The sequence below is a fragment of the Atractosteus spatula genome, chromosome 8, assembly GCF_055471065.1.
Source record: "Atractosteus spatula isolate fAtrSpa1 chromosome 8, fAtrSpa1.hap1, whole genome shotgun sequence".
NCBI lineage: Eukaryota > Metazoa > Chordata > Actinopteri > Semionotiformes > Lepisosteidae > Atractosteus > Atractosteus spatula.
Genome location: NC_142713.1, coordinates 49,284,161 through 49,302,908, shown reverse-complemented (window position 1 = coordinate 49,302,908; position 18,748 = coordinate 49,284,161). Strand labels below are relative to the sequence as shown.

General features: G+C 38.8%; 1 protein-coding gene across 1 annotated transcript; it reads right to left on the bottom strand.

Annotated features, from left to right (window-relative positions):
• Positions 1 to 7,663: 7,663 nt before the first annotated feature.
• LOC148829754 (ankyrin repeat and SOCS box protein 13-like) lies at positions 7,664 to 18,748 on the bottom strand. The gene is made up of 6 exons (XM_088923036.1): positions 18,615 to 18,748; positions 16,446 to 16,633; positions 15,862 to 16,012; positions 13,986 to 14,120; positions 11,956 to 12,147; positions 7,664 to 10,708 (listed from the first exon to the last, which is right to left on the bottom strand). The coding sequence occupies exons 1-6, from the start codon at positions 18,652 to 18,654 to the stop codon at positions 10,581 to 10,583; spliced, it is 834 nt and encodes a 277-aa protein (XP_088779162.1). The 5' UTR covers positions 18,655 to 18,748; the 3' UTR covers positions 7,664 to 10,580.

Genomic DNA, 18,748 nt, shown 5'->3' with positions numbered 1-18,748 from the left:
GAAAGGGGGGCCCTGCAGACCGGTTAGTGTAACAGGGAATACAAAGAGTGCACCTTAAGAACTGGCTACAGATAGAAAACCTGGTTAAGACATCTGGGATGATTTAAAGCACTTTTATTTATAATGTGTATCATAGATAAATTACTGGATGAAGACAGAATCTGGATCCAAGAGGAATTCCCAAAAAGTACAACTAGTTCGAAAAGGGTACTATACAGCAGTAGAGTTCTGAAAATGCTACAAAGCTATCGTAGAAGATTCATGAGGCCCAGGTGCCATGAATTGTTTTCCTCTGTAAGGACACTAAGTTAATGGATATGCATCGCCAGTGAAAAGATAGGGGTCTCTGGGAGACAGAGGGCAGTCTGTATAGAAACTGATGCCATTTATTGCTCCAAGAGGAGGAGACATCTTTAATTTGTTGTGCAAGTGGGAACCAGCTTAATACAGTGGTGCAGAGGAAACAAGCTTGAGAAGAAACAATAGACACAAGGGACAATGCATATTGCGTAGCGTGAGTAAGAATGTTTAAGAGTTTGTTTTGAATTAGAAAATAATTATCAGGTGAGAACTGACTTTATGCAGCCAAGCTTTGTTTGTGGCAAGGAGTCAAGTCATGTGTCAAGGTGAGAATGAGGCCCCCTAGAGACCCAAATGAAGGAAATTGCTTAAGTCCTCCATACTGAAGGAATGGAACTCTGACATCTGGAAAAATCACCTGAGTGGAGGTTGAGGAACCTTCAACAGGGGGAGCATCAATGAAAGAAATTAATCTGGGTTGGATGGGTATTTGTAAATGATGCAAGGCTTTAACCAGAATAAGTGTGGTTGGATATATGTCAAGGGCTGATCCTGAAGTAAGGAAATAATGGAATGAACAGGGGGGACAGGAAGAAAAGGCATCAACGATCAGACAGGCTGCTGCAGAACAGGGGAAGAGGTGCGCGATGTCTCCACTGATGCAGGTGAGCGTTGGCCCTGACCTCGAGGGTTGGGGCTGCAGAACTGAAAACAGGCGGAGGAGCTGCTGAAAAAGAGGCAGGCTGTGAAAGGAGTGCAGGAACCTGGAGCATATGGGAAGGTCAGAGCCTAGGATGCTTGGGCCACTGGGGCTTTAGGTGGAAGAGTTTGGGGGACAAAGTCAGGGGGAGATACCAGGTTAAACAGCAGAGGGGAGGGGAAGAAGAGATGTGAACCCATCCCTGCCATTGCCTGGGCCACAGAGTGCGGGCACCAGGGAAGGCGAAGACGAATGAGAGTGGTTGAGAGTTGAGTGGTCCACAAAGGGGGAAGAGTAAGCATTAGTTGTTTGGGATGGCTCCTGTGAGGACAGCAGGGAGAATGGAATAGGGAAAAGAAAGACTAACAGCAAAAGTAGAGCTGGGGCTGAAGGTGTGGTAGGTCAGATGTAGAAGAAGGCAGAGATTGCAAACTGTGGGAGATCAAAGGGGCGAGAAGATATATAAAACATAGAGAAGGGGTCGGGGTGCAGCCCAGAGGGCACAGTTTTCCTGGAGCTCACAGGATGAATGACATAATCAGAAAGAGCTGGAAGAGCATGGCTAATGTCAAGGCAACTCCAGTGGACTGGTGGTTTTCCGTGACGTTCAGAATAGTTGAAATTGAAGAAGGGCTTTTTCAAACTGGCATGAGAGAAGGTGACTTCTCTCTTCTTCAGGGTTCTTGGCAGACAACAAGGGAGGAGAAGATTCAAGGGGGGGTTGGGGGCTCCCACCATGCCCTCTTGGACACCAGGGGGAAATGTAGGTAAGGGGGAGAAATAGAGGGTTGTCGCCCTGTGGATCAGTGAAAGCTGTGAACAAGTAGCCCAGATCTGATGCAGACTGAGCTGTGGGGCAAGCATCAGTGATCAGGTGTGCTTCTGTGGATAGAGTGAAGAGGTGGATAAAGGAAGGGTAAATAACAACATTGTAGTTTGGTTTCCTTTGAGCATGTATGGGAAGCAGCCACGTTGTTGCAGAGTAAGGTCTGGCTCAAGCAAATACAAAATAGTATCATGAGAAAGCAAAATATGTTTTTAATGATTGTTTTTACACTCTCCTTTTCCTTCAAACTCCTGGTGAACAGCAGGTGGGGTGAGAGAAAGAAAGGACGAACATAGAGGGCGGCCCGGCCCTGGAGGGAGCACTTGTGCTGGAGCTCCATGGAGGTGTGGTGTCAACGGGACCGAATGAGGAAGAAGGAAAGGTCGCATGACGATTTGGGCTGTTTCCAAGGTGTAAGGGGGTCAAACTGGAGAGGCTTGCATGGAAAAAGTTGCACTTAGAGAGAAGACAGAAGAGCCGGGAGCAGACAGCTGTGACTGGAAGGAGTAGGTGGAAGCTGGTGTGGCGTGGCCAAGGGCTAAGAGACCTGCAAGACATCAGTGCTGGTTTCTTTTTCAGTAGGTAGGTGGAAGTGGGCAAGAACCTCCTGTGATTGAAACATAGGCTGACGTCCCAGGAAATGTAAAACATGAAGACAAACAATGATAAACAGAATTGCCAGGACTGTTCTAGAAAATTGATTTTTGACAAACTAAGAAAATTAACACTAGGTGCAAAAGTGTTGTCTATGGAATCTACATAAAAGCCCCTGTTGGGTTTCTGCTATCAAAAATATTCCTTGTAGAAAAAAGGTTTAAAAAAACTGAGGACAACAGCAGCAAATCTAATGTCTTTTTTATAAAGTACTGTTGAAAGAACGCTTTAATGGTACAATTTCTAAAGGTGATAAATGCCTAATTAGAAGTTGTAAGAGAACAAGCAGTGAATAAAAACACACTGAAGGACATTCTGTTCTGATTATAGTGGAGGAAACATGGGGGGGGACTGCTCAGACAGATATTTGCTGAAGCAGAAATGTTTAGGTGTGAATTCACCGGGTTACACTATGAATGCTTTCTACATTCACAAAGACAAGGCAAATTTTTGTATTGCGCTTTTAGAAGGAAGCAGACAAAAACTAGCATATCATACAGTATGGTACCACAAATCAAACACAAATTATTTAAAGTACAAAAAACATTAAAGCTGTCTTGCTTTATATTAATGAACATTTTCTGCTTTACCAAGTGCATCAAATGCTTTGTAGCTCCATTCGAGAACACGTAGTCTTTCTGACAGAAAAGTGGCAGCTTCTGGGGTAGAAATGTAAGCTGTGTAAAGTCTTTCGAGTCACACAAAGTTTTTTTTGCCATTGTGAAGATAGTGACAGCATGGTCAGATACTGTAACATGGTGGCGGTAGGGCTGTAAGGGGAGGTTGCGCAGTTAAGGGAAGAGAGAAAGGTCCTGAGTCATAAGCCCACAGTGTACGGGAGCCGGCTATTAAGGACCCCTGAGCCTGAAGTCTGTGAGTGAAGATTTCAGGGATCCTGCTGTGGATAGCTCCTCATGGTATCAGAGGAGCACTCCCCGGACTGGGAGCCTGGGGAAATGGAAGCCCTGACCTCAGCATCCTGCTGAGAGTTTTCCCTGGAATGGCGAATGGGAAAACATGTTTGTGGAAGAATCCCAGGGGGCATTGCATTCCATGAAAATGCACGGCTAATATCTGGAGAACACACCTGGTGGCTATGTCTAGAGACTACAAGGTTATACATATGGTTTAGGTTACATGGTTTAAGGACTAACAGTTACAGCTATAGCTCTGTTGTGTTTAATTATGATTAAGGGTGATGGGTGGAGTGTGGTGGTGGACGCATTCTCAAGGGTATGTGTTGGTTTGTGATCAAGTAATGGTTAGGATCTCATACTGGTTTCAAGGTTAACAGTTTAGGTTCATGGTTTAATTTACGGTACTCTAGCCTCCAAGTTAAGATTTAGGTAATGGTAATGGTTAAAACATGACTCTTCCTGGGACCCTGATCAGCTCATGGTGTCACCGAAGGCTGGGCGTCCTGTTCTGGAATGACCATGCCCTGGGTGTTGGTTATAGATTTCAGATTACAGTCTCCTCAGAGCATTGTAAAAGCTGGACCGACAAAAGAAACCCAGCTGCAGGTCAGCTAAAACCCCACAAAATAAACTTGGGTAGTTGTGAAACCGTGAGTCACTGGCTACGTGTGGCGAAAAGAAACGTTGCCATGGCGACCATGGTGGTGGCAGTGCGAGGATGACATCTGCCCTGGAACTGCTTCACTACTGGTTAATACCAGAGCTCCTAATACCTGAGACTACCGGGGAGAGCTAACTTTAACTCATCACTGACAGGAATTCATTGAAAATTGCAGCCCTCAAAGTGAAGACTTCTACGGATAAGATAGGTTGCAGTAAATTTCAGCAAACAATAAAGCTAAAAACTGAAATATCTTGTTCGCATATGTATTTAGACTTATGTACACCATATTTTGTGGAAGTATTTTTAGCAGTGAAAACAAGTCTTTTTGGGTCAGCTTCTACCAACCTTTCACAACAGATTGGTGTGATTTTTGTCCATTTTTCTTGGCATATTTGCTGAAGCTCTCTCAAATTGCTTGGGATGGCAGTTTTCAAGTCTTTCCACAGAGTGTCAGTAGGAATCAAATCAGGATTTGGCCCCTCAAGGGCATTCACTTTCTTATAGTAACTCTACTGTAGCTTTGGTCTTGTGCCTTGGATCATTGTTCTTCTGAAAAGTATTTTTTTGTCCCAGTTTTAGGTTAGAAGCATGTTTTTGCTACATTTGCTTGTGCTTTGCTCCATCTATGTTCCCATCAGTCTTAACAAGCTTCTCAGTCCCTGCTGAAGAGAACAGAACAGAACTATGACACAAGGATGCCACCACCATGCTTAAAAGCTGGGATGGTGATGCGCTGTGTTGAGTTTGCCAGATGTATTGCCTTTTTCCTGTAGATCAAAAAGTTCCACTTTTAGCTTGTGTGAAAACAAAACCTTTTGTCACATGGTTGCAGTATTAGCTAGGAGTTTTGTTACACACACCATGCAGGACTTGAGATGATGTTTTTTTTTACCAGTTGCCTACAGGCCAGTTTTTTTGCAGTGACAGTGATATTGCTGAGACATAGACCTTTTCTCTCATCTGGCCATCTCAGCCCATGTCACTGTCAGCCTTGCAGGGAACCCCTAACCATTTTTCTCTTTGCCTGGCTGCTCTCATTGGAGAAACAGCTTGATCTTCTAGGTAGTGTCTAGATCAATTTTTAATGATTAACATTACCATGATGAAAGAGGTATTGGGAGGTATACCTGCACTGTCTAGGTGCCTTCCAGTTCTTAATGATTGACTTGACCATACTGAAAGAGATATTAAGGGTCTTTGAAATGCGTTCATATCCTAACCCCTGATCTGTGGCTTTACAGAGGTTTATCTCTTAGTTGTTTTGAAAGCTCCTTGGTTTTCATGGATGAACCTTTCCTTAAAATTCACTACCTGATGAAGGTACCTTACAGAGTGTATTTCTTCTAAAATTACGAAAACCAGTATTATTGTACACAGCCAGAGGTCACACGAAATATTTGCCACAATACTGGCCACAAAAATATTGTGCACACAAATTAATTTTGGTTTGCCAATGATTTGATAAATTCTGCAATTGTAACTTACCTTTTGTATTAATTACCAAATGACTTCTTTTTCTTTTTTGCTTTGTGTGGAGTAGGTTGTACTGTATATATAACAAATATTAATATCTACTTTGAATTGCCATTGCTACAAAATTAAAAGCAACAGAATGTGAAAACTGCAAGTGTCTGAATGTTTGTGCAAGGCACTGTATATTCATTGTATTGAAGTCATCAGAACGGTCAGAAATAAACCAGACTGACTATTCAGGGACCAATTAAAGAAGAACTAGCATACAGCCAAGATTTTGACACACATATAATGAATCTGGAAGTTAATTTTGTTTGCTGACAGAGTTCAGTCTGGGAATCCTTATGTAACAGTTTGAGCATCTTGTGTGAAGAAAAAGACCACAGACCTCAGTTATCAAAGCCAGTAAACCTCAACACAAATGAACAGTGGAAGGATGACATATTCCCCTTTCAAGCCTTTGAAAAACTTTGAAAATACTTCACACCCTATTTCATCCACAGACCCTCTGAAATGGCATCCCGAAGGCAAAGGTTATCCCATGCTGTAAAGAAGAAAGAAAAAATATACTATGATTGATAAACGTTCTTTAGTCCATTCTTTGTGTTACATATATTTGGACTTTGAAGACTTTCAAATCCCAATTAAAACAATCAAAGGTTTATACCCCTAAACTGATACAAGAAAATATCCTAGATTTTCCACCATGTTGTGGGTTATGGTTAAGTTAGCCATGTGCAAAACTAAGTAATCTATAAAAATGGAAGCTTTTAAAACAATTTGAAATGTCATAATATTTTTCTTATAATTATAAGTCTTTGCATGTGTTTCAAATAAGCATGAATTTCCTTCTTTATTCATGCAGTTTCGCTTGACTGAAAATCAAGTTTTATTGCTTATTACTTGGAAAAATGACTCCAGCTTTACTACAGAGACCATAGAACACTACAAGACTGGCTTTTTTTGCAATCCAACTATACATTTTTTTGTGTTTTTCATTGTACATGAGCTAATCACCTAGATAGACGGCACTAAAAGACACAAATGCTGCACACTAGCATGGAAAAGGTTTCTCACAAAAAGAAAATATCACATTCATCTAGACGAATAACATCATTCTTCACAGTCCAACAATGCCAAATGCATGAAAGATAAACACAAGTATAAAGATGTGACTGCAATTAATGTTATCACCTAGAGGTTGAATTAACTCTCCCCTTTAAATGTTTATATATCATCCATGTTTTAGCTCGGTGTTTTCTCAGTTGCAAACTGTACATCTTCCCAGACAGCCATTATAAGAGCCTGTCGTGTGTGGACTTAAAAAACTGGGCCCATTTACATGAAAGACATCTGCTTTCCATTTCTGAAACTCTGAACCAGAAGTGGAATGATCTGCATTCTTCCAGAAGGCATAAATGAACCATCAAACTTGAAAATTATGTTTATCTTTTTAAATGGGCTTCAGACTTCAGGAACATTCCTTTGAGGACAACATATTCACTCTGAGGACAGTGTTTTACTCCAAAGCTGTCATTAAGTAAAGTGCACTGTTTTCGTGTCATGAAGTGTAAGCAATTTATTTTTTTATTTTTAAGTAAAAGAGACATGAAGCCATATGTTTGGTATTCGTAGCTCAAGGCTTGTCCACAATTAGTGAAAAATCTTAATCTGTTTCCTTAGCCATAGACTAATATATTTGTGTATTTTACTTGTAGGTTGCCATCCAATAGTTATTTTCCAATAATATAAATAATTACAAGAATAAAACCAAATGGTCCACAAGATCAGGACCATTAAATTAGACTTTTTAACTAAAATAAAAAAACATCAAATCAGAAAGCTTGTCCATGGAGATTTTGTTAACTTCTGTACAACTTTCACCCCATCTAGTGGCACAGTTATGGAAACTACAAACACGCTTCACTAAACCTGGACCCTTTTGTGTTAAATGATCATGTTTCAGTGAATAAGTAGAGATCCCAAACATGCAGAATTCAATAAAATATATTTTGTCATCAAATCTGCTTGCCGGTTATTATACCATAGTTAAAAAATACAAAGTATTATTCATTTAACTGTATTAAACTTTTTAATAGGAAAGTATCAAGCAAATAACAGCATTCTGTTTCTGAAAGATATATCTTTATTTGAAAATGATAATGTCAGTGATATATCAATTACAATTATTCTACAACAGGTATTAGATGCTTTGTAACTGGTAAAGGAAGACCAACAGTAATAATAATATACAGAAACAGTGCAGTAGCAAAACAATTTAAACAGCTTCAATTTGTTCCCACTTAAGGTATATCTGACATGCTATACATGATACCAATACTTAATTTGTGCACTACTCGTGTTATTTTGTATAAACTGTTTTATACATGTTAGATGACTTTTTATTTCAAGTCTCAGCATCTGAACTATAGTATCTGTTTATAGTACAATGGGAACATTCATATAATTACTTTAATTTGCAGTGTTATAGGATTTACACAATGCTAATACAGTAATGTGTCCATCCAGGAAATGACTGAACATTTTTTCTCTCATGGAGCAAAATAAAAAAGTGTTGACAAAAAGTGTTGGTAATCAGAATGCCATTAGATCATTTATTTCTGTAGTAAATGTGGTGTACACAGTGTATTTCTTGTTATACTGTATAACAAAGATATTCAATACATTGGAAAGTAACACAAATGTTATTTGCCAGGATTCAAAGGAGATTTCACATTTTTGGCTTAAAGGAACCCAGTTTCAAGTTGACAAGATTGGTTTTACATCACTGCATATTCTAAACTTGTATATGATAACCCTAATGATATGAACAAAATTACGATTAAATTCATTCATAAAGACATTAAGAATTACACATTTTAAATATTGTGTTTAATAGCTTAAATCCTACAATTTAAGTTAAATAGAAGTGCTCGCTTTCATGGATCAGAGAATATGTTGCACTTTTCTAAGGAAGCCTTTTCTTTCAAAGAAAACCAAAATCATATGAGGGTTTTGAGAAAGTATATTTTTAGAATAACCAGGATTCTGAGACAGAAAACAGACGTTGTTATAGAGGGTGTTTCCTGTTGGACTGGCTGAAAGGAAAAACACTCAGATCAAGACCTCAGATATTACCCTTTCTGATGCAGTTTCCACTACGTCTTTCCTTGATTTCAAGAACATTAAAGATCAACTCGTCAGCAGTGACCTAGATCACACAGCACTAATGACAAGAATATCAGGGCATCACTGAGGTCAGGAATGAGAGGGTGTGACTGTATCTGTGCTGTTTTTGTGACCAATTGGTGATCTCGTCACACCTTTTAAAAAGACATATATTGCTGTTTTATAATTTATTATATGATTTGTAATCTAACTATAAATGACTAGAGGCTTTTTTTAAATGTGCAGGACAAAGGAACTAAGAAAAGTTGGTATTTTATTATATATTGTTTACTGTTCTCAAGTACTAAATTTATTCAGGTTTCCTTATGGTATTTAGCCCAGAATTTAAAACTACCAACACGGTAGTTATAATAAAACCGTTGTTCATTTCAATTTAGCATTTCACATAGTTTCAGTACTTAAAACTTCAAATAGTTTAACTTTTTTCAGAGCTTGCAAATTTACATCAATAAACCTAAAGCTTAAAATATTGCCATAGTATAAGCAAGAATCATTTTTTCATTAAATTTCCAAGACATATAAAGTGAACTAGACATGCTTACAAGAGGAACAAGTAGCAATATGGTTTTAAATCACCTACTGTACATACAATTGAACTTCCTGAAAAATCTGAATGGGTTCTTCAGTCGAGCTGCCACCCGGTTTTAGTGTAATGAGGTTGTTTTTGTTCATTATTAAGTATTAATCATGCTTTCATCCCCACTATTACTCTCTTGTAAACTGGGAAAACATATACATAGTTGCTTGTTAAATATTATAAATAACTTGTAGCTTGAACAAAAAAGAAAATGAACACTTTTATATTTATATGTTTTAAGTATCACTGTACCTGTTTATTGCAATGAAGGAATTGAAATGCAAATTGAAGATGACACTTCAATAATGAATTATTTACTTTAGAATAGAGATAATTTACAAACCTAAAATACTGTGAATCCAGTCCGACTTTGTATATCAGGATACTCTTTTCTAAGAATGAAATTGGATACTTTTATGGAAGTATCCATTAGGTACAGAAAAAAAGCCTTACCATTTCATTTTAAGAAATAAAACATGCCAACATTCCAGTCAAGTAACTATAAAACACACCAAAAACATTCGGTACATTAAAGTAATACTGAAAGGTCACCATAGCAATACCAAAATAAACAGGGCCCTAAGTATTTCTTTTCACTTCCTTAAAGTGTTAGGTAAGTCTGTACTGTTTAAACTGTCCCATATCAATGCTTCTGATGTACTGCTTTAGAAGCTACTCAAGAAATAGCATTGCAGCAATTTTACCTATGTCTCACTAATCATTTCTGTGTTTGCTCTGGCTTTCAAAGAATTTGTCCTGTTGCTATACATATTACTTTGTTGTTTCACAAATTTGCCACCAGAACTTTCCTTCAGACCTCGGACCTTAACCAGTTTTCCATTAATTTCCACTCTGGGTGTACAACTGGTATGTGCCAGGCAATATCTAAACACTGTATATAAGTTACATGAGGAAAAACTATTTCTATTTATGATCCCATTTCTTTTATTTCTCAGTCATACATAAAACTGAATTCGACCATTTGTCTGATCTCAAAATACAATTTAATCCTACACTACATATCAGAATTAATTAGAATTATAGGCTTTTAGATTGACAGTTGATATTGTACTAAAACAGAAAAAGTGATTCACCACTGATGTATTCTAGAACATTTTCTGCTGGTTTTGCACTGTAAAGATGAAGGTATACCATCATAACACTGAAGCCTGATATGCAGAGATCTTTCTACAGTACCTGTACTATTACATGTTTAGCTTTAACAGTGATATTGCACCGTAGTGTTCAAGTATACTGCAGCTCCATTCCCGCAGCTGAGTTCATAGGTAAGAGAGGTAGTTGATTATTCTCTGTGGGATATTGAGCTGGGCTACTACTTCAAGGCCTGTTGTCCCCAGGGCTTTCCTCAGACTGACCCTACTCAGCTGCTGCAAGCTCAGTGGGTTTCCTGCAGTAGGACAGAAAACTTGTGAATAAAGGCGAAAAACTTAATAAACAATTTCATAGTTTAAAGTCGCATCTTTAAGTATTAAAAAAACCATCCTTTTCAAAACAAGTGCAATCTCATTGTTTTATCACATGCCCACGACACTGTTAATAAAAATATTCGCAGACAACGTCAGCAAGCTGCTAACCAAAGTATCAACCAACTACAGTAATCCCTCCTTATAAGAGCTTAATTTGTTCCTTGAAAACTGCACACTGCACATAAGCATGAAAACAATAACAATCCTGGTTAATTATTCAAATAATGTGCTTGATGCTTAAACAATAGGCAGGAGAACAGTAAGACTCCTGCTCACTTACAGTACTGTAGTCATTAGCAAATGAATAAACATTAGGTACTATCCTGTACTATATGCACTTAACACACTCAAGCCTTTATTATATAAAAGTTAAAATGTAAAAAAAAATATCATCTGCGAAGAACCCAAAAAAGAAGAATGCTTTACGAGAGCCCAGCTTGTCAGAGTGAAAATCTACTTGTTAAATGAAAAAAAAACAGGCAGGAATGACTACTACTCATATGAATAAAAACTCAATTATAGCAGTTGCCGGTATAGTGAGGGATTACTGTGCGATGAAGTACAGCTGGCTCCCAACTTTAAGAAGGATGACAATGGTGGTTTAACTCTCCTAACCAAACTAGAACCTGTTAAATTGATCCTATGGGGGCCTCCTGAATTGCTCAAACAGTAAGGGATCTGACACGAGTGCAGGCTGAGCACTATGATCACAAGTTCAAGCCTGGGTCATGTACTAGGTTCCTGTGAGGCAATTCCTCTACTGGCAGTGTGCAGTAGGCTAAGCGCCATCTAGTGTCAGATGGGACCTGATGACTGTTGATGACACTGTGAACCATGCAGCATCCTATGCGGCACTAAACCTTTGCTGTGTTGCCTATGACATTTTTAACAAGGCTAAATAGTGGCAGGACAGAGCAAATTTGCCTAGTTTTACACTTTCTTCCCTGTGTGCTGCATTGGGGTAAATACGGAAATCACATAACATGCTAATCCAACATATCTGGCGATTTTAATTTTGTTTTAAAAAAATAATCTTATTTAGTGACGAACAAGAAAGCACTAATATAATTTTAGTAGAGTCTATATTACCAAACGCTGGAATAATATAGATACAAAACTAAGAAAGTTATTTCGGGTAATGAAAGCACAATAAACACTAAAAACTTACTTTCATAAAACTGCAGGCAGAGTAAAGGTGGAGAGCCAGCTCTGGTATAGTCCATTGGCTTTTTACCCTGGTTATCCCTGGCATACACATTCCCTCCAAATTCAACCAGCATTTCAATTAAGTCCACATTCTTTACTTTGGCTGCATGATGAAGAGCTGTCTCATGAAGTTTGGCTGCATTCACCTTTGCACCTTGTAAAACAGATCACACATATTCAATCTTCATTATTGCGGCACCGACATTTTTTAATGAAAATATTTTATTTTAAAAGACAGAAAGGTACCGATGCCTCCAAAAACAGCAAGAATTTCAGACAAACATACAAAATCAAATGTGCTTCATTTAGACACAATTTATAAGCAAAAATTCAAAATACCATACTAGTGAGTCTGGAAAGAAGAGGCCTACACGTACAATGCATAGTTGGCAAATTCATACATTCCATACTTGGTAGTAAAAAATAAATAACTGTACATCTGTACAGTACATTTGTAACAGCGGTATAACATTTGAAGTTTACAGTTTACAAGTGTTTTCTTTAGAGAGATTTCTTAACATTAAACATTAACGTTATATACTGGGTATTGGTCATTGTTCAGTTCTACTGTATGTATGCTGAAGCTCTATTGAAAGGTAATGCCAGATTCCAGATAAACATCAAGCCGGATTTTGACGTTCTGTACATTCAATACATTTTAACTGTGATACCAGGTCACTGTAAATTTCTAACTAAGTTTAAATATAATATGGGGTACAAATCACTTGCATGCAAGTCAGGTGCTTTAAGAGTGAACTGTCCACCATAAAACACATCCATGCAGATGGGAACATATGTGTCAGCACACCATGATCATGATCTTCTTCTGCACGCGGGAGCAAGAAAAAAAAACGACAGGAGAAATAGAGAGATGGAAACAGCACGGGAGGCCACATTTCACAAGGTAGAACGCAACACTATGGTACAGCCACCAGAGGGCGATAGCCCAGCTAACATCAACCTGCTCCACCACAGTGTGGCCAAAGAGAGCCAGCAGGCAGACTGGAGGTGAGAGAGGCTGAGGCTCCCTCCAGCTCTTCAGGGGAAAGCTGCCTGTCTGGTTTCAAAGCTGCTGGTTCCCCAGACATCTGGAAGACCGGTGCTTTCAGCGGATCTCTCTACTCGCCTGGTCTGGACCAAAGACTCAGAGTATACTCATCTTTCCCACACAGCCTCCCAGAAGCACCTGACCACCATAACTGACCCTTTATTCATTCTGTAATGCCAGTGCCATGTTAATAATCCTATCTGATTATGGTCTATGTCAACTCAGCTGAATCTGCATAGTTGCTGGGTTAAGATCTGATGACAGAGGGGTCAATGCATGATGCTGACCTAGCCACCATGTGAAGATAAGTGCTATTTCAGCATTCCAGGTGTTCCCTGCCTTGCACTGACCTGTGGCAATTCACAAGCATACAGTCATTACAATGTATGTGTTTTAAGAGTTTTTGGTCATCTTAACTCTGACGAATAATTAAAGGCCCATGAGTCCTGAAATATTCGACACACAGATGACTATTGCAGTGAATGCGTGCCTGTGGTGCAGTGGAGTCCCATCTATAATGTAGTCCTGTGTTGAGCCTAGGTGATTGCTGACTTAGGCTCTGGCTCTCTATGACCCTCAAAGGACACAGTGGACAGATGGACATCAGAGTCTCCTAATATTGTATTCAAAGTTGTTAATCAATCGATGATTGAAAGTAAAAACACATATTCCTTTTTTAAAATGTTGCAGTACATGTATGCACAAAGGAAGTACGGCATGAGTAAAGGGATCCCCAAGTTTGGAAATCTCAATAGTTGTCTTATGGAATTCATTCAAAATTAGGAGCTGTTTTTCGGAACTTTTTATCACCCCTAGATGCATTGTAGAGGTTCTCCGAGTACTACGATGCTTGCCTTTAAGTGTTTCTTACGTGAAGTAACACATATTAAAATTTAAATGAGTATTTTTTTTATAGCAGGCACTATAAGACACTTGAAGTCTACCTGCATTCAGCAGCACCTTGACGCAGTCCACATGCTCTCTGGCACAGGCAACGTGCAGTGGAGTTCCAAAATGGCAGTCATGGGCCTCCAGCTTGGCCCCTTCTGAGATCATAAGTCTAACACAATCTGAGTTACCTGGAAAGGGAAAATATCCATAATATTTCTTAACGCAAAGAACTTTTAAATGATAAGTCAAGTACTTTGGTTTGATGTATTCTGAAAAACAAATGTAAATGCAGTAAATTTTACTCTCAGTAAAAGTATGCAGTGCCTTCCAGATTTATTCATACCCCAGATGAAATACAAAAAAACACAATACGACAGAGTGGGTTCTGCATTGGACAATATCTTACGTAAGAAACAATTCTAAAAATGTAATAGCCTTTAATACATGTAATTAAATGTAATTATACTGTAATTGTAATGCACAGAATTGTTTCTTTCATTAAAATCCAACAAAAACAAACGTATAATAACATTCTCCTCTCTGGACGTGCACTGAAAGCCCCAAGGCTATGGAGAGGCCTCCAAAGGTTTGTAAAAGGAGGTAATAAATGGAAGACATTCAGTAAGTAGTAGGATGCATCATCACTGTTAAGTTCGCAGACTTTTTTAAAGACTGCAGCAGACAATCATTGACATCCACAAATTGTGGGTGCCCATAAAAGAAAAGCTGAGTCTAACACCTTCCACTGTTGTGTTCATTGTTAAAAAACTTTTCAGACATGCTTATCAATCTTATGTTTGGTGTAAAAAAAAAAACGATGCCATCATCACATTACTGTACATCCAAACTGGCAAAGAAGTGTTCCCAACCGGGCATCTCAATCTCCACGCATTAGTGCAATCAATCGTGGTTTAAACTCAAGATGGCCGCTCACAAACAAAATCCAAGAGGTCTGGAGCACCAAGAGAAATGGAGGAATAATCAAAAATCCACCATCATAACGTTTTTTATTTGTTCAGCAGGACACATTAATCCAATCTAGAAATCTTTCATTTATATGATGTTTGTTTTCCATTTCATTGATAGCATAAATAAATAAGAAAGGCACTATGAGTGTAATAACTATTATAACCATTACTGAAGTTGCAAATGTGAATCATTTGTTGAACACTTTGTACTTGCAACAACAATAGCTGCTGTACTGCATGGGTGTAATGTTACAGAACAGTGCGGCATCATCAGCTTTCTCTTGGTGAATTTGTCATGCTAAGTAAAATTCACAGAATAAAAACTGTAAAGAATAAAAGCTGTGCTCTAAAAGGCTGACCCACCCCTAACAGACTGACTTCCTTATTAATGCGGAACAAAAATAATTCAATGCAAATTCCTGTGTTGGACAGCAGCTGTAATATGAATTATCTGCATGAGAACTGTGAAAGCTTCAAAGCATCTTGCCTGCTGATGCTGATTACAACTGCACTAAGAAGACTCCATTTAATGAGAAGGTAGCTCATTCCTGGCACAGGATGTGTGTGAAGGAGCCCCAGGAACTGGATTTACTGGGAAACTTTCTCGGGGATTCATTCAGAATTGCCTGTGTATGTTGATGGTATTTATTTATGTTTATTTTTGTCAAATTTCCAAGTGATGTCACAGCCACAAGTTCCTGAGCCCCCCTCATCACAGATATAGTAGTTTTTCGTCGTCAACAGATCAGAGTTTGCGGTCTCCATAACAACATCATCTTTTGCCTGATATTTTTAAAATGGCCTGAGAGAATATTTTGCCTGGCTATGGCTGTTGACAGAGGACAGCACATATCCAAAGAGAAACATATTTTTCCGGAAAGCAATACACATGCAGCAACTGTAAAGAAGAGAGGTTGAAACCAGGTGAGATGATTTGAATGACCAGTAAAGTGTATATTACCACTCATGCAGGCCTCATGAAGAGGAGAAGCAGTAAACAGAGCAGGATTTACTTTGGCTCCATGTTCTAAAAGTAACTTCACGCACTCTATACTTCCAGCGGCACAGGCGTCACACAAAGGAGTACTGCCATCGATGTTTCTTGCATCAACCTAAAAACACAAACATCACACCGCAATCAATCCAATTCTCCTGAAATCGCTGCTTGCGGAATTAATATTACATTGGCATACTTCAACACTTTTAGACTATGTTTGCAGATCCGTTGCTTGTTTATTTCACGGTGTCACTACAAAAAGTACTTTGGAAAACGGAAATGGCAACATTTTTGCATATGGTGATGTGAAGACCACTAGCAATTGTTCAAAACATCTTTTTATAATAAACGTAAACAAAATAATATTTAACAAAAATGATACAATACATGCTCTCACTGCATCCAGATATATGTATTTACCATCTAAATAATGCTGTAGACCTACTTACACCAGATTTGACAATAGGTAAAATGCAGGGAACCTTTTAATTATTCTAATTGTGGCAAAAAAGTGGCAATATGATATCAAGATTAAAAGGAAGTCTCACCTGTGCGCCTGCTGCCAGCAGTAACCTGGCGCAGTGAGTCTGGCCTTGCAGGCAGGCTTCATGAAGTGGCGTGATGGAGTCGATGGTGACCACGTTCACACAGGCGCCGCTCTCGATCAGCTGCTTCAGCTGCAGGGCCTGCCCATGGCTGGCTGCCTCGTGCACTGCGGTTCGATCAGCCCAGAACCCTATGGGCAAAGGCAAAAGCAATTAGGCAAGCAAATAAGCAAGCAATTCTTGAAAAAAAATAGAGAGGATGCTCAGATTAATTAGTTACTAACACCCAGATGAGCAAGATGGGCTGAAAACTGTACCTCTTCCTTCTACTGAACTCAAATATACAGAATGTGACAGGCTCTCCCAAGACCAGGCTACTCAAGGTCAATTTTCAGGCTTAAGTGTTGGAATGCAGAATTCAGGGAATTTGTTCTTGAAAAACCTCCTTCATTTATTATATTGTGTCTGTAAAATTTAAAAAAAAATTACAATAATGTTGACTGTGGCTCTCAATTAAACCTTTTGCAGGTAAAATAAAAAAACAACTGAGTACTGAAAACTCCAGTTTAACACAGCAGCTTACAGACATTTGAGTAAACAAATAAAAGTGCATTCTTAAATTAAAGTTAGTTAATATTGGACATTTCAGCCCAGTATAATTTAACAAGTTAAAAATACACAAATTCAAATTTTGTCATTATTCTACAGGTCTTTCTCTAGTGTGGTTACACTATTATGGCAATATTTCGGCCTTACATATCTAACACCACACTTATTCAAGGCCCCTCAGGACAATTCCGGATCACTCAGATGACATCTTGTACCTCCAGCAACCTTGTTTACTGTATCTCTTGCAGTAAATGCCCAGCCATCTACATTGGAGAAACAGGAAGGAGACTCGGAGACCATTTCAGAGAACATGTTAGGGCTGTGAAGATTTAAGATTTCTCAGAGCCTATTGTTTCTCATTTCACCTCTGACAGCCATGATCACACTAATCTCTCCATCTGTGTTCTCAAAGATGGTTTTCCTAACTCCTACATCAGAAAGACTACTGAAACTAAAATTATCCTGCAGCTAGAATCACACCTTTCCCCCTCTCCCAACAACAGACTCATTTTCTTCTAAATTTTCTCTATTCATTGTTGTTTTCATTTCACACCTCTCCACACCTATCCTGACTGGCCACTCTGTCTGTCCCCTGCTCCCGCCTGCGGCCCCTCCTCTCTCCCAGCTTTTGTTCTCCGGCTACATTACCTTTGCTTACTGCCCTGTCTTTCTCACACCTGAAGAAGGCTCCACGGTCAAAACATTGTGTTTTCTTTCCTCTCTTTTCAGCATGGAATAAACCTATTACTTGTTCCAGCCTACACATGCTGATGCAGCTACCCACCTGAACTATTATGGCAATAGCAGCTTCTGATCAATGATCACCTGTGCTTTAGTAAATTGTTGCCAGAGGTATCCTACTGAAGAAGCTGGATACGTGGTACTACGATCTTGCTGTGACGTTGTTCCTAACTGACTTAAACAACATTTACAAACCAGAATCATAATCTTGCAAACTGAGGCACCATTACATGTTACTCTTAGGAACATTATCCACACCTAGTGATGTGCCTGAGATTGCCACTGGCATTACAAGTTGTTATCATGAAGCAGCACACTGACATGGTTCACACCCTGTAACTAGATATTAAGATCTTGTGCAACCGGTTTTACAGCTTGTCCTTGTAAACAAGCCATTGCACTCTGCATAACGTCACACGAACTGCCTTTTCTCAAGCGTATATTGTGATGCAATTAAGCTAAACAATGCCTTATTTTTTTACACCTTTGACTGTGTCACTTTTGATACAATAACACTGTTTCGAGATAGAACATTAACTGTCTTCACACATACTGTAATACTACTGTAATATACACGTCTGTATGAATTCCTAATCCTTGCCTACAGCAGTAAAAAACACAGCTAGATAATATTTTACTTGAGTGTTGTAGTTGTTCTTAACCGATAATAAGATTTAAATACTTCCTGACTATCACAAGCAACCCATGTTCCCAAAACAAGGTCTATACAGGCACGCATGTATTGGAATCAGGTAGCTGGTGCGTGTTTTTCAAATTGGACAGCAGAACAGCTGAACTCTAGTCCAGATCTGTGTAACTCACCAATGTCTCCTATGTTCACTCTTGCCGTGCTGGTTTCCATTAACACGTTCTTTTACCGCTATGCACAAAACCAAACAATAAACTATTTTAGTATAATATACATACAAAGCTGTTTATACACTGATGGTAAAGAA

Excerpts from the sequence above, each read along its gene's own strand:
- LOC148829754 (XM_088923036.1), bottom strand. The coding sequence starts at position 18,654 with ATGGAAACCAGCACGGCAAGAGTGAACATAGGAGACATTG. Across the intron at positions 16,013-16,445 it reads TGCTGGCAGCAGGCGCACAG|GTTGATGCAAGAAACATCGA; the intron begins GTGAGACTTCCT and ends TTGTGTTTTTAG. Across the intron at positions 10,709-11,955 it reads CTGCCTGCAGTTTTATGAAA|GAAACCCACTGAGCTTGCAG; the intron begins GTAAGTTTTTAG and ends GTCCTACTGCAG.